At 37.9% G+C, this 15750-nt stretch overlaps 1 protein-coding gene across 10 annotated transcripts in view; it reads left to right on the forward strand.

Moving 5' to 3' along the window:
- The window catches only part of GRIA4 (glutamate ionotropic receptor AMPA type subunit 4), a 283762-nt gene that overhangs the window by 224171 nt on the left and 43841 nt on the right, over positions 1-15750 (forward strand). For all 10 annotated transcript variants that reach the window (XR_007355785.2, XM_048844283.2, XM_075127061.1 and 7 more), the window contains 3 exons: positions 6030-6400; positions 9307-9505; positions 14988-15235. Coding sequence is in view for 9 of the 10 variants with exons in the window: in XM_048844283.2 (XP_048700240.1) it covers positions 6030-6400; positions 9307-9505; positions 14988-15235 (818 nt within the window). In the remaining variant the exon portion in view is untranslated. The remainder of the gene's footprint in view (positions 1-6029; positions 6401-9306; positions 9506-14987; positions 15236-15750) is intronic.

The raw sequence follows: 15750 nt of genomic DNA on the forward strand, positions 1-15750 counted from the left end.
ACACAACTGTAAAATTCTATCAGGAAAGTAAAACATGAGAATTTAGCAGAATGTCTTTATTACAGTAGTTGCAAATGAAGAAACAAATTGTCAAGTGGTGTTAATCAGCATAGTCCCGTTGACTTAATTGGAGATGCACCAGTTGAGGATCTGGTCCAAAATGTTAGAAAACTTTAAATAGATTGAGAGATATTTCATAAAATATATGAAGAGCTAGTAGAAACTTTTTAAGTGCACCCACTATAGCTGAATCATGAGAGAGATGTTGGCCCTCCATATAGTTAGAACCAATTCAGAGAACTTCCTAGCAGAGTTTGAAGCCTATTTGTCCTTAAATAATCTATCTCATTATAGGCAACCAGCTGCAGTACTGACCAAAAATACCAAGAGTATTTCGCAAGCTGAAACAAGAATTAGTGCCAGCTAGATGCTAACTTCAATAGAAATGAAAAGCATGAAACCTGTGTGTGATATCCAGGGTTGCAAATGAACTGTGTGAACCAGACACCCCATACATGTGATAAATACTTATTTTTCTGTCGGGGAGGAAAGTGATGAAAAGTCTCATGACACTTAGCAATTGAGTGCAGTAGTTCTTGTGCAGTTCCCTTGTTATCATTTAGGGAAAATGGAGACTCAATTTGGTTCTAGGAGTGGACTATTGGAGTGTGAATGAGGCCACCATAAAGCACACCAACTGGCTGTGCTAGAAGAACAAAGGATAGTGTGCTTGCTATCTCTGCCTTTATGTACTGCTATTATTTCCAGAGTTTGTATCAGCATGTTGGATCCCATCTTCATAACAACATACGGCAGCATTAAGGGCCAGCTCTTGTTCCCACTGCTCAGCCCAAGTAGGTAGCTGTTTAGGATCTCCATAGGAGGGGGTGGGGAGAGATCCTCCACCCCCAACCGCTAGAGTATCTTGAGCACCTTCCAGTAGTGTATTAAGTGATGTGACTGACATCTGTCACATACAATTTGTTCTCCCTCTTATCCTCTACCCAGGGGAGAACTATGCATGCATTGTTGTAATGTTTATTTTTCTAGGGGTTTGTTTTGGTTGGGGGTTTCTTGGACTCCATAAATGCTATCTAGAAATCCCAGTCTACTCTCCTGATCTATCTGAATGACAGTAATAGTCTCGACAATACTCTACAACCCTTGATAACTAGCTTATTCACAGAAGCACCTTGTGGTGATGAATGCCGTTGGCGATTTGCAACAGGTGTTTCTAGATGCACTAGCAGTCAACCCCAATTAAATATTCATTCTCCTGACACAGCATGTTATTCTTTCACTGTGTAAGGAATAAGAAGGTCATTACCCATTTCTGTCAAAGTCTGAGAAGTGATGGGATTCTAGAGTTCATATTTTTATGTGCTTATTTTAAGACAGCATAATATGAGTGGTGGTCAGGGGAATGACTAAATATTATATGTACTCATAGGGATGAAATATAGCTCTCCAGCAAATAAAACTGTCCTTAGCATCAGACCTAATCTTGCCATGATACCTAAAGTCTGAAGGATCCATAACCCATCCATGCTCAATAGTAATGTAGCCTGGACTGAAATATTGTCATAGATGTAGGATTTTCAAGTTTATGTTGTCGCTGTTCAGCAAAACTCCAGTTTCACCAGGCACAAAATAAAGTAGAAACTGGATTTTATGAACAGCCAGTTATATGAAAGAGGTGTTGATGAAGAACAAGTCAACATCCCTTTACATACCGATGCCTTCAGTGCATTGGAAAGCACTTTGCAGTGCTTTGAAGGATAAGAAAAAAGTGATGCCTACACCATACTGAAATGTATGCACCATACCTACTGTAATTTTGAGAGGTTCAATTTTATTAACTTTTCAATTTTATGAACTCCTCTGTCCCCAATTATTTTGTAAAATAGGGGTTCAAAAATGTTGAGTCATTATTTGTATAGACTCGTGTTCCTTTTAGTAATCACTTAAATCCATAATTGTATCTCTTTACTTTTTCTGGGGAAACTATAAAGTAGGAGGTTTAATATTTTGGTGAACACATCATACTGAAATAACTATAAGAACATCTTCCTTAGATTACCCAGACACCAATCCTCATCAGAATAAGGGTTTATGCATGCCCTAATGTGCAAAACAGTATACTTGTGAAAATCACTCCAGACACCGCCAAGTTTTGTGGACAGACTCTGGCAGCTAAAAATAAATCCAGTTAATTGATATCTAAAAACCCTGCTTCATCACCACTCCACCTAATATCACAGAACTTGAGAGACTTACCAGGAGCCCTGATATTCTCCCAGTATCTGTTTGGCTACGGAGAAATCAAGTCTTAGGTGATACTTTTTCAGACCAATAATCAAGTCTACTACTTACAGTGAGAGTTATTAAATATGGCAAGTTATTGTCAGTATACAGAAGACTAGAAGTTTCTCTGAATCTTTCAGATATCTAATTATGAGACTAACCAATTTATTTGAGCATAAGCTTTCGTGAGCTACAGCTCACTTGTCGCTCACGAAAGCTTATGGTCAAATAAATGGGTTAGTCTCTAAGGTGCCACAAGTACTCCTTTTCTTTTTGCGAATACAGACTAACATGGCTGCTACTCTGAAACCTAATTATGAGAGTGCTGCATTAGCCATTCATGCTCACAGTAACTGAAACTTCAGACAAAAGAAGATATAGCATGGTGTTCAAATTCAGCAATTAAACTGTTCTTCTGCAAAGAGGGGATTTGTATGTGTGAGAAATGCATCTTAGAGAAAACAAGCAACATTTAGAGTAATCGTGGGCTGTTTCACCAAGTAGACAAAACATAATGATACTGCCAACCCCAGTTTTCTGAAATCATGAGTGAGGCCCAATAAATCATGAGATTAGCTTAAAAATCTTGAGATTGTATATATGTGTGTATATATAAATATATATATAGGGTTCTTTTTCTTTACTTTTTGGCTTTTGAGAAACTTCCTTGCTTTAATGAAAACTGACATTCTCATGTAATCACAGCTCTCCAAGAGCTAGGGCTATAATAAAACCACCAATATTGGGAGATTTGCAATAAAATTGTGAGAGTTGACAATGCTGTTGTAATGTTTACCCAAAATACAGGTATTGCTCTAATGGCTGCCATGCAAGCAAGTGAGATTTTCAAACATATTTCAGAACAAATTGTTGCTATGAAATTGGTTCAGCATTTTCAGTGGCTGAATTCAAGCTGTCTTATTTCACACTCTAATAACTCATATTATCAAAAGTTCTAAAAGGCTCAGATTACAGCTGTATGGTTGCCTCTAAGGGACAACCCATTACACACACATTCTTCAAAAGACTCTTCATGTACATATGTGTGCATGAATGTGTATAGATAAACTAGGTCAAATCCATTGTTGCTTTAATTCCAGTTGAACTCAGTGAAGTTATATTAGGGATGATTTTAGCTTATATTGTTTCAGATTTGCACAATGAAAAAATTACGGCTTGATGTATAATTATTTTCAGTTGGTGCTTAGGTTAAAACTGTACAGTGGGACTTTCAAGTGCAGATATAATCTAAGGATCTGGCAGAATTTCTAGTATAAGTCTCCATTTTCAGAGGTTTATCATTTGGCTACAAAACTTCCTTCTAGCTGGAATGTGTCTCATTCCTGAACTATTTTTAACATATAGATTTTTTTTTAATTTTAAGAGTTTTTAGGCATTTCAAATTTTACAGGAGTACAAAAACTTATAGCATTTCAGATTTTCTTTCTGGTTTTGTATCATACAATCAACTTGCTCAGAGGTTAATTCAGCAAAGCATTTAAGCACATGCTTAACTTTCATCATGTGCTTACATCCCATTGAAGTCAATAGGACTTAAGCATGTGCTTAAGTACTTTGCTGAGTTGGCATGGCCTTAATCACGTGCTAAACATTTTAAGTGTATTGCTAAATTGTGGCCTATGAACCGCATTTTTAAGGATGCTTGTCCATAACATGAATTTGCAGCATTTTAGTACTTATACAAGAAAATTAAGACACTAATGTCATGGAGGCTTGGGAGTCAGTCTTGGCTGCCCCTTATGGATGTCTTGGGGATGAGAGAAGGACAACACAGGGACACTATTCATCACATGCACAAGGGAGCCAGGCAGAATGCTGCCACTAACAGTCCCAGGGTATTACTCTGCACCATTGATCTCTGTGAGCGTTTTCCCCTTGATTTCAAAGAGTACAGATTTAAGCCCCTGAGCACAATAGTGGCCCAACTAACACATCCAGTAATGCTCCATATCTTAGACAAAGCATGGCCAGTCAGGTTGGTTGAAATGTGAGGGACCTGCCCTCTCATTATATCACCTGGAGGGAAGTGTGGTGGATGGCAGAGATGGTTCACAGTACCACCACCCAGTTGCCACATCTCTGCTGCCCTGACCCATTCCATGCCTCCGGCTGCAAAAGTCAGAATTTAGCCCTTAGAGCCTAGCTCCTGGGCCAGATGCAGCAATTGCTCACCGTGTTTTTCACAATGTATTAAGTGTTTTAGGCCCATAAAATAAAAAAATCATGTTAGGGAAATATCAAATACACATGCATACAACAGATAATACCCAGTCATCATCTATGGAACCATTACAGTGCATGCTGAGAATGTGTGTTAGCCACACACATCAGTCTGCTGTTATAAAACATCCATCAGTGTAGTCAGTGTGCTGCATCAGCATGACCTCCCTCCACAAGATCTTTTACTTTTATAAGAGAATTTTATTCCAGGCCTAAATTAACAAATCTAAGCAACCTGGCATAATACAAATAGGCTACATGATAGCAGACAGCATGACAGATACTGTTTTTTCATTCATGAAGGATAACCATGCATAGCGATTTCATCTTTTTTGATAGAGTGTCTATGCAGACCCACTGGCCAAAACATCCAAGTGGGGGCAAGGCTGCATCCGTGAACTACAGTCACCCCTGTACAAAGGCAATGCTCGAGCTCCACTCCTGGGGAGTGAGGATTTATTCCAAATGAATCCCAGAGAGATTCCCTGTACAAAACTATTCAACTCAGGCTTTGCATAGGGGTCTGGAATTTGACCCTATGGGACTTTTCTATGCTTCCTGTGGGAAGAACTAACTTATCACCAGCTCTATCATACTTGTACTTATTAAGGAGACAAGAGAGAAATTTAGGCCAATATCTTATTTTCTCATAAACCAAGGTATACATTATTTATTTTTATTAAGTATTCGTGTTAGAGACTCGCCTAGAAACCCAGTCAGGATTGGAATTTCCAATATAAACATACTAGATCCACGTATTCATGTGTTCGTCTCAAATTCAGGTTTTCCCCATCAACTGTAAAGGTGGTGGATGGAAGCACCATGCTTTTTCATTTCCATTCCTGACATGCTGCCTTTTAACATGATCTAAGGTAACACCAAAACAAACGTATGAATGCCCTGATCCTACAAAGACTTAGGCACATACTAAACTTTACAGGCTTATATCTTTGCAGCATCTGGGCCTTAATTTGTTTCTTTCCTTCATTTCTATATTTCTCCTACTATTTGGAGTACACAGTGGGATCATTTATTTGCTTCTTTTCCTGCAGGAGGGATCATATCAGACAGAAAATTTGGTTATCTCTGACTATATCTGATGGTTTTGTAGTCAGAACTATTACTCTGCACATTTGGTGGGGATCGCGTGATTATTATAATTTTGTTTTAAGTTTACTTGTTTTTTTACTTACTTTAACAACCTAGGTGATGCCTCAAATGATCTTTTTTAGGATTTTATTCTGCAACCCATCACCATAGTATCTGAGCCTTCCACATTATCTGTATACTAAATTATCTCTATACTTCCTATTCAAATATAAATCTGCATTTTATTTTAATAATTGATTAAATTAATGAAAAGAAAACATAAATAAACCTAACAATTTGCTGGTGTTAAAGCTGTAATTTTGGAAGTAGCTGCTTAGATGATTTTATAAACCAAATTCAATTAATCTATGCATCTATATTTCTTTTTCTTCTAGAAAGCAGAGATTGCTGTTGCACCTCTGACCATCACTTTGGTACGAGAAGAGGTCATTGATTTTTCTAAGCCTTTTATGAGTTTGGGGATATCCATTATGATCAAAAAGCCCCAGAAATCTAAACCAGGAGTGTTTTCCTTCTTGGACCCTTTGGCGTATGAGATCTGGATGTGCATAGTCTTTGCCTACATTGGTGTCAGTGTGGTCCTGTTCCTAGTTAGCAGGTTTAGCCCATATGAGTGGCACACAGAAGAGCCAGAGGATGGGAAAGAAGGACCGAGTGATCAGCCTCCCAATGAGTTTGGCATATTCAACAGCCTCTGGTTTTCCCTGGGTGCCTTTATGCAACAAGGATGTGATATTTCCCCCAGGTTCGTGTCAAATCTTTTAACTTTTGCATTTTATCTTCAACACTCATGATGCCGAGGTGCATACATTTTTCCTTTTCTTCTTTTACTGGTGCTATGTAGAAGTTCACTGTTTGTGGCGTTTTTCCATTTAGAAACTACAGCAAGAGTATTAGAGAAACTGCTTAGGAATTTTATCACTATTGGTACCTTTCAGACTTCAGTGTAAATAAATCAGGAACAGTTACTTATTTTGTCTGCTGATAACTTGTACACATAGGGGCAATTTCATTGACTTCATTGGAACTGTACAAGTACTAAACCTTGCCCATTGTATCACAGTAGTAACAGCATGCAGGTATGCTATCTGACCTGCATGAATGAATGTCCTAGTTTTGTTTCATATTAAATTGTGCAGTCACTGCTTGCAGAATATCATTGTGTATAAGACAGAAAATGCTTTTAGTGACTATTTCTGATAAATACTATATAATTGCCAAACTTCAAGGGTTGGACCTGAGCATCCAAACTTCCCCAGATCCTGGGGAGAACTGCAGAAACTTTGATTTGAATCACTCACCACCAGCTCATTAAACATTAAGGCCAATTTTTTCCAACGTGGATGCCTAAACTTAGCATTAACAGTGGGATTTTTAAAAGTGTTCAGCGCTGAGTCTAACTCTGCACTAACACTAACTCTGCGGCTCTTGTAGTCTGTGGTAATTACAACTCCCATTGATTTCAGTGAGAACAAAATTAGCCCAATGCTGAGTGAGCATTTTTCAAAATCTCACTCTAGAGGCAAAATCATGGATCCCGGATCACACATTCACTTTGCCATCTAAGAGAAATAGCCAACTTAAAAATGCATCATCTTTTTACCTTTTAAATACCTCTGTTCTGTTTTTAAAATGTTGTATGGATTTGTTGCTCAAAATCATGACCCAGAAACAGCAATCTTGTTATCAGACATTATGAAAACTTCGAAAGTTCTGCTCAATTCAAATATATTCTTCCTATTCAATTTCTTAGCCCTTTCTTGGGCAGACTTCCACCTGTGTAAAATGTCAGCAAAAGTGAGTGTTCCCAATGAGGACAACCTAGTGACAAGTACATAGGATTTGAAATCAGGAACTTCCAAGTTCTCACCTTGTCTCTGACACTGAATTCTTGTGCAGTCTTAGGAAAGACACTTAAGATAAAATTTTCAAAAAGTCTCTAAATGACTTAGGATCCTAAGTCCCATTTTCAAAAGTGATATTGGTAATTCAGAAGCCTTTCTCATTGAAAAGTCAATGGGACTTGGATTCTTAAGTGTCTAAATCCCAGATTTAAGTATTGCTGTGCTCAGCATTGCAATGCCTCACTGATTTAGAAACATCAACCCCTTTTAAAAAGGAGATTTAGGTTCCTAAGTCAGTTAGGTGTTGCAGTGCTGAGCACGGAAATACCTAATTACATTTAAAAATCTGGGCCTTAGTCACTTTTGAAAATAGAAAAGTTCATTGAAATCAGTGGGTGTTAGGCACCTAGGTGCTTTTGAAAATCCCAGGAAGCCATTTAAAATCTGGCCATAAATTACTTATGTGTTTTTTTTTTTAAATTATCCTTTGGCCTTAGTACTGCAGCCTCTACTCAGATGAGTCTCCTTGAAGTCAAGTTTTGCCAGAGTAAGGGCTGCAGGATAGGCCCATTAACCATGTACTTCAGATTTCTAATTTGTAAAATATTGATAATCCTTCTTCAACCAACCTCATAAAGCTGTGGTGAAGATTAATTAAATAATATTCTCATTAACAGGAGAATATTCACTGTTAATATGAACAGTATTATATACAGTACAATGTGAATATTATTCAACAACCAAACATACTTCTGCTTGTGGCCTATTCAGGAGTCAAAGCCAGGTTTCCAGAAGTGGTAGCACTAATTCGTGCTCCCAGAGCCTTTGTCGTTTCATATTATGAGGTTGTATTTTAAGACAATGTATATGAAATAAAATGGTATGTATCTCAATTGTGTTTGCTACACTAAATAAGGCTTTGAAGAGTACTGTTTCCTTTCAGAACATATGCTTAGATAACACACAGGGGAGGAAGGATGATACTGTGGGCAATGTCTCTGAGCTCAATCCTGCTCCCTTTGAATTTCATGGCAAAACTCCCTATGACTTACTTCAATGGCAACAGAAGCAATCTTTTTTCTGCCTGTTTTCTCATCTGTATACTTGGCAAAGTGTTTACATCAGAGAAGTGGTGTAAGACTACATATTCATTAATTTTGCGCAGCATTTTCCTCAGGTGACCGGTGGCACCGAAATGGAAAGTATTATTTATTACTTATTGGTTGCCAATAATTCTGTTGTTATGTACAGCTTCTTAAATAATTACCTGAAACTACGGGTTTCCAGACAGCTGGAGGAATATGTACTGGGGTTGTTTCCCTATAAGTGGCAAATTACATACGAGTGGCAATAACATTCCAATACTACCTGCAGCATATTGTACACTCATGGGAGAGTGGGGACTTTGCGTTTTGTTTTATATTTGAGAAGGAAGAATAGAGCGCGCCTTGCTTTACTGTTTTCACTCTCCGAAAATAGACGACACTTGTTATAAATCCTGTATAGTGCAGTCTAGCAGCAATTTCCTGTATTAAAAAGTATGAAGAGAATAAGCACTAGAGTATTCGCAATGCCATGTACAAATAGCACTGTTTATATACTACATTGTATATTATAGGCCTCGTCATTTATGACGGGCGGGTTATTATGAAATATACAGTGGTATATTAAACTTATAAAATCTCACACCCATTGACCGTTATTTATTAATAAATACCCAGTAATAATGATATCTCTCACTCTCTCTTTTTCTTTCTCTCCTTGGCATAAGAGATAGGAAAATGTGCATTATCTTATTCGTGTTTAGATCCCTCTCAGGTCGCATTGTTGGAGGTGTTTGGTGGTTCTTCACACTCATCATTATTTCGTCATACACTGCTAATCTCGCTGCTTTCTTGACTGTTGAGCGAATGGTCTCGCCCATAGAAAGTGCAGAAGACCTTGCCAAACAAACCGAAATTGCATATGGAACACTGGACTCAGGGTCAACAAAAGAATTCTTCAGAGTAAGTTGGTATGCTTAATAAGGACCATCCTCCCTACAGACAAGTCTACGATGAAATGTTCAGAATGATGTTCCTTTACAAATAATTATGTTGTGGTTTGTAGCTCCTGCAAATTCTGAGGTTACAATTTCTACCTCCAGCGCCACTTGTTAGCATTTGCAGTCCTTTTAATTTGTAGAAAGGTTATTGATCTTGACACATCAGGCAAGGGAACAGCCCTGAGGGATAGTGGAACCAGAGATAATTAGAGCAGCATTACACTACTGATTCATCTCAAGCTACAGTACTGAAATAATATCCTGCATTGAATGAGCTATGATGATTATAAGGAGTCTTGCTGTTTTGCTTCTACCTAGAAGTTTTGCTGGGGACTCTTTTGCTTTTGGGAAGTATCTGAAGCCTGGTGACTGGATACAAATTTTACTAATCGCTGACTTACATAGAACGTGGAAAATGTGATGTTTTTGTGGGTTTGGAGCATTACAAAACAGCATAAATGACCAGTTATATGAATTTGTTGTGTGCTATCTCTATTGATTAGTTCATTTTCATTTGTTTTCCTATATCAGTGTGGTAGGGAGGTATTGTTCTCTTCTCCCAGCAGTTTGGAGACAGAAAGCACTGATTTTACCAACAGTACATAAAAACACTGATCACTCCTGCTTAGTTTTCTGTCTCTAGCAGTCGGACGTACAGCCCAGTTGGCTGAACTGGTATGAGTCTTAGTGTTCTCATGTCGTTTTTAGCTAGACGTTGTTAGCCAGTAGCCTCATATGAGATTAATTAACTGCCAGGTGCTGGCTAAAGTTCATAGAGAAAAGATGTTTTCAGTAGAAACAAGGAGTTGGAATGTTGTGGTTTTTCTTTTCGTTAAGTCTTGTTAAAAAGGACACTGACAAATGCCAGGGTGTTCCTCTCCTCCACCCCCCATCCCCCCCCCAAAAAAAAGAGACCATTAGGATTTGCCTTCAGACTGAAATCTCTCAACTAGGTATACATTTTTAACAAAACTTAAATGTGGTTCCAAAATAACTGACAATATCCCTTTAAGGATTTGACATAGAATCTGCTACACATTCCTAACCTGCCTATAGTTAGGTATTTTACCACAGGAGATGCATGGAGAAATTTTAGAAGACTTTGTAAAAATGTTTTAGTATTATTTTGCACCTGTACTGTGTCCATCAGTATGGTGGGTGCCTTACTGAACATACGGCTAGAAAAGACCCTGACTCACAGATTTTACAATCTGGGACTCTAATCTTGCAAACACCTATTCATATGTTTAGCCTTATGTGCAATCCATTGTTCAGTGTGTGTTACATGTCCTCTCTGTACCCACTCATGAGAGAAGATGGGTCTGTTACAACTTATAGCTCTGGGTCTGGAGGTTGGGGCCAAGATAGTGGCTGTCACATACATGGGGGCTTGTCTGGGTTTTGAACAGCTATGATCCTGTGATGCTCCAGATGAGTTCCCTTTGTCCTGAGGCAATGTGTAACCCTCTGACCACTATGTGTTATGAGGACTCCTTGGTGCCTGGGCTACAAAGTCTGGCTCTTTAACTAACTTCTGAAGAGTCATGGTTCTAGTTTTGCAGATTCCAGGTTCGATCCTTGGTGTAGACCAAAATGATGACCATTGCATATGAGTAGTTCCATTAACTAAGCTAACACAGTAAGGGTAATTAAAATATATAAATGGCTGAGGAATAAGGCAGCTTTATTTAACTTTAGATTCATTATGTGCATTTCTTAATAGTTCCCCATTATTTTTTTAATATACTTCACATGCCTATCATAAAATCTCACTTCTTGTTGGCAATGCTGCAGAGTGCGTGTATAGGATTTGGGAAAAGAAACAAAGAATTTGACCCTTTTTCTGAAGCTTCCATAACACTTTGACAAACTGCAATTTTGAAATAATGAGGTCAGCTCCTTTGATATAAGGACGAACTACCAATCTCGGCCACTTTTGTCATTTTTTTCTAGTCATGCTATAAGGATAACTACTATATTGTGCTTAAACTCTGTATTCTATGTAAATAACAAGAGCCATTTTAAAAAAAGAAATAGCATTTTTGAGTCCACCTGTGGTAAACACCATTCTTTCACTTTAATCTTTGGAAATTAAAAGAATAGCAGCAAGATCAACTGTGTCTCAACATTACCCCCCTCCCCTGTACTTTAGAACATAAAAGCAAACAAGACAAAAGTAGCCACAAAAACTAAATGTAACTGCACATATAAATGTGAAGCTTTAACGAGCACTAGGCTAGCTGGAGCACTTTGTTTAAATCATGTATCTGAAGGCTTATCTTCAAAAGGGTTCTGATCTAGGCAATGTTGCCATGTCTATTGCAAAAAATACTTAACAAGAAATATAGGAGAAACAATAAAGTATTTCCAAAGGGATGCAAACATCTTCACCTAATTCTCTTACAGTACAGACATTAAGATCCCGCCTTGATAAACATTAAAGGAAAACTGCACCTGATTCGCTCAGTCCAGCATTCTAAAAGGTTAGAAGACAAAGAGCACTTCTCATCGTTTTGGGGCTTCATGCTGTTGGTTACCATTTTATTAATAATTACCATCTCAATGAAAAATGATCACTCATGACCCTGACTGTATGGGGTCCAAATGTCAGAAAATCTAAACTAATTTGCAGTCTGCTTTAGTTCTGATTGATCAGCAAGAGAAAAAAATGTTCTTTTTAAAAGTCAACTTAAAAGAAAAACAGAGTTCCTTTCTCACTGTTATTAAAGCTGGCTGGAAGCTGTGAAAGCTGAACATTGAGAGCAGTTTACTCAAAGGCAGAGAATTAAATTTCAATTGTTTTGCAGAAAAAAGAAGTCCTATATGAAAGGTAGCATTGTCTAGTAGACTAAGTATGAGAATTCAAACCTCTCACTATTTCCTTATATTATAGTGTGGAAAATCTATTGGTTTTCTTTCTGGTTTTCATTCTAGTTTAGCTTATATATTGAATGTTAATGCTGACAGAATTATTCAGCTGAAAGTTGGAGGCTTGACAGTGTTTCTATATAGATGAGGACTTGTTAGAACTTCAGTGCTTTCTGTTTGCCTGGTGGGAGAAGGAAACTGAATTATGAAAAAGGTTTTTTTAAAAAGACCTTCTTTAGGAAATGTAGGCCATGATTTGCTAAGACAGAAGAGTGAAAATTTTACCTTAATTTATTATGTTTTAGTTTTAAGAGAGAAACCAGCACACTATATTTTCACCTTATCAAGAATCTCACACTAAAAACTTCAGGAATGATTGGGAAGTAGAGACAGATAAGGACACGTCAGCATTCTTGATATGGCGCCTGATTCAGCACTGCAGTACTCCGGTTTTATGCCAGTCTAAGTGAAATGAGTGCAGTTATCCTAATGTAAAATAGGAATAATACAGTGGTGAATCAGGTGAACCAGATCCTGCTCCCAGTTACACAGATGTAAATGCAGAGTAACTCAATAGTTATCATGGCTTATGGACACTATGGAAGTAGTATGAATTGATACCAGGGTAACAGCGGCCGGAGCTGGTTCCATGGACATGATGAGCTGTGTAGGTATTTTTGATGATTGGAATTTTTTAGCTGTCAGTATTTTTTCCATAACACGATAAATAGAGTGTGTGCACCAGCTGAAAAAAATGAAGAGATTTTGTTGAGCTCCTACACAAGGCATATTCATGAGACACTTGTGGTAAAATGCTGTTCACTAGCAAACACTGATAAATGTTCCAACCACAAAGATGTTTCCTTTCACCATTCTCCTGTGTGGGTGAGACATTGTTTTCTGGCCATATTACTAATACAATTATTCAGTAATTGGTACAGATAAATACTTCAGGGAGTTTTTCTTTATCTTCTACAGAGGTCCCATACTAACCTTTTGAAGGTAAATAGATTTAAGTGAATACTTAATTCTTTAATTCCAGATTGTCTTGTAAAATCTCCCCAGTTCCACCCATTCTGCCGGTCATGGAACAAGGTGCTGACAAACCTCAACTCCCACTGAAGTCAGTGGGACTTTAGGCTGATTCAGCATCTGTCCCTTTTCAGAAAAGCACTTAAGCACATTTTTAAGTCCCACTGACATAAGGTTAAGCACACGCTTAAGTGCTTTGTTGAATATGGATGCACATAAGCATTTTGCTACTTTGGGGCAAGCAGGCACTCAGCACCTCCCAGGAGTGCTCAGTACTTTGCAGGACTAAGCCCAAAACCTAATTCTGCTTCAATGGGAACTCCTATTGACTTGTACAAGAGCTGAATGGAGCCCCCTAGAAAATTCTACTTTCACTAAAAGGAGCCTTCTCCTCCCATGCCAAAGAGGAAGGGAGAGATGCCATTTGATGTATAGCTGCCAGCATTTTAAAAGTTGTGCATTATCTAGGTTTGAATATATGTATCCATATTGTTGGGGGGAGTATGGGAGTAAAGGTAGGTGGCTTTTAATTGTACATGTTAAATATGAATAGCAAATACGCAAAGCCTTATTCCTGACAATAGAATTTTTCTTTTCTTTCTTTCTTTCCTTCTTTCTTTCTTAATAAAGTTTTAGATAATTACAATAACAAAAAAACAATACCATCTTTTCCCACCTATAAGGCATTATCATTTGTAATTGTGCTAAGCATGCACCAGGGAGACAGATTTCCAAGTAATCTACAACAAGCTGTAAATTTATCATACATTTCTGGTTGAGGTCTGAAGCACTGGTACAATCCTGAGATGACAGGAGGAAGGGCATGGTAGGCGAAGGGTCATGGATATTGGAATTCTCTCTCCCATAACACAAACGAAAGACCAAGATGCCATGTCTTTGAGATCAAAGCTCAATACACCATTTTGGTTCCTTTTTAATAGTGTGTGTGTGCGTTTGTGTGTGCACATCTGAGATTTGTTTATGTTTGTTTTTAGTGTGGGGTGTATTTCGAAGTAACTACTCAGCCTTTACTCAAGCAAAACTTACTAAAGGCAATAGGAGTTTTGACTGAGTAAAAAGTGAGCATTAAAACTGAGTAAGGACTTCAAGATTTGGCCCAGTATTTGTGGGAGGCCTGTTTTCTTTTTCTCTTTCTCCTGCTCTGTGGTTTTTAAGGGATATATTGCCCATTTGTAAGTTTTGGCTTGAATTTTCAGTCACCCTAAAATCCTTTTACTCTGCTCTGGAAGCGAAAACTGCCTTTGTGTAGCTGAGACTTCAGGCCGATGCTTGCAATTATTTTATTAAGGCTCCCAGAGGCTACAGGGTACCTAAGATTAACGTTTGTTGTTATTATATTATTGTTATTTACTGTGTTTGGTTTTTTTAAATAACCAAAGCGTGCAAGGAAATCTCTTGCCCAGGTAAAATTGTCCAAAACCTGCTGGCATGAGGGACCAGCTTTGATCAATTGTACATTGAGTTGTGATGCATTCGATGCTTCAACGTCTAAGGTGTACCTAATTTCCCTTATTTTTCTCCAGAGATCAAAAATAGCCGTGTATGAAAAGATGTGGACCTACATGAAATCGGCAGAGCCATCAGTGTTCACTAGGACTACAGCGGAGGGAGTAGCCCGTGTTCGCAAATCCAAGGGCAAGTTTGCCTTCCTCCTGGAGTCCACCATGAACGAATACATTGAACAGCGAAAGCCGTGTGACACCATGAAAGTGGGAGGAAATCTGGATTCGAAAGGCTATGGAGTAGCCACACCCAAGGGTTCTCCATTAAGGTGGGTGGAATAGTATAACAATATAACATGTGTTGTTATAGTATTCCACCTTCCCTGATGTCCCTGATATAGTTCTTTTTGTGTTGTGTGTGAACATGGTATGTTATGTTTTCTTTTACTCCATTTCATATTTTTGATCAACAAGGAGGTAACAGTTTCTGATAGTGATGTAGATTTAATAGCTATTGTTGACATATCTTTCAAGGCCATTTAAAAACCAAACTGGTTGAACACTAGCTACTTCGTCAACCTAAACAAATGTTAAGAGCAGCTGTTCTATCTCACCAGCTTCTTTCACCAAATTCAGCCCTATCTTGCATGATATCAGTAATATTCCTACATTTTATGCTTTGGTTATTGACTCTGGCTTCTATTTTCTAGATAAGAAGCTGCTTGTAGCATCTTATTTCAAATGTCAACATTTAGGAGATAATCAGTGCCAGTGTTTAATTTATTAAAACACCTTCTTATCTAGGAAAAAAAAGTTAAAGTTTGTGTTTCTAGCATTATGCATT

Source organism: Caretta caretta, chromosome 1, assembly GCF_965140235.1.
Source record: "Caretta caretta isolate rCarCar2 chromosome 1, rCarCar1.hap1, whole genome shotgun sequence".
Lineage (NCBI taxonomy): Eukaryota > Metazoa > Chordata > Testudines > Cheloniidae > Caretta > Caretta caretta.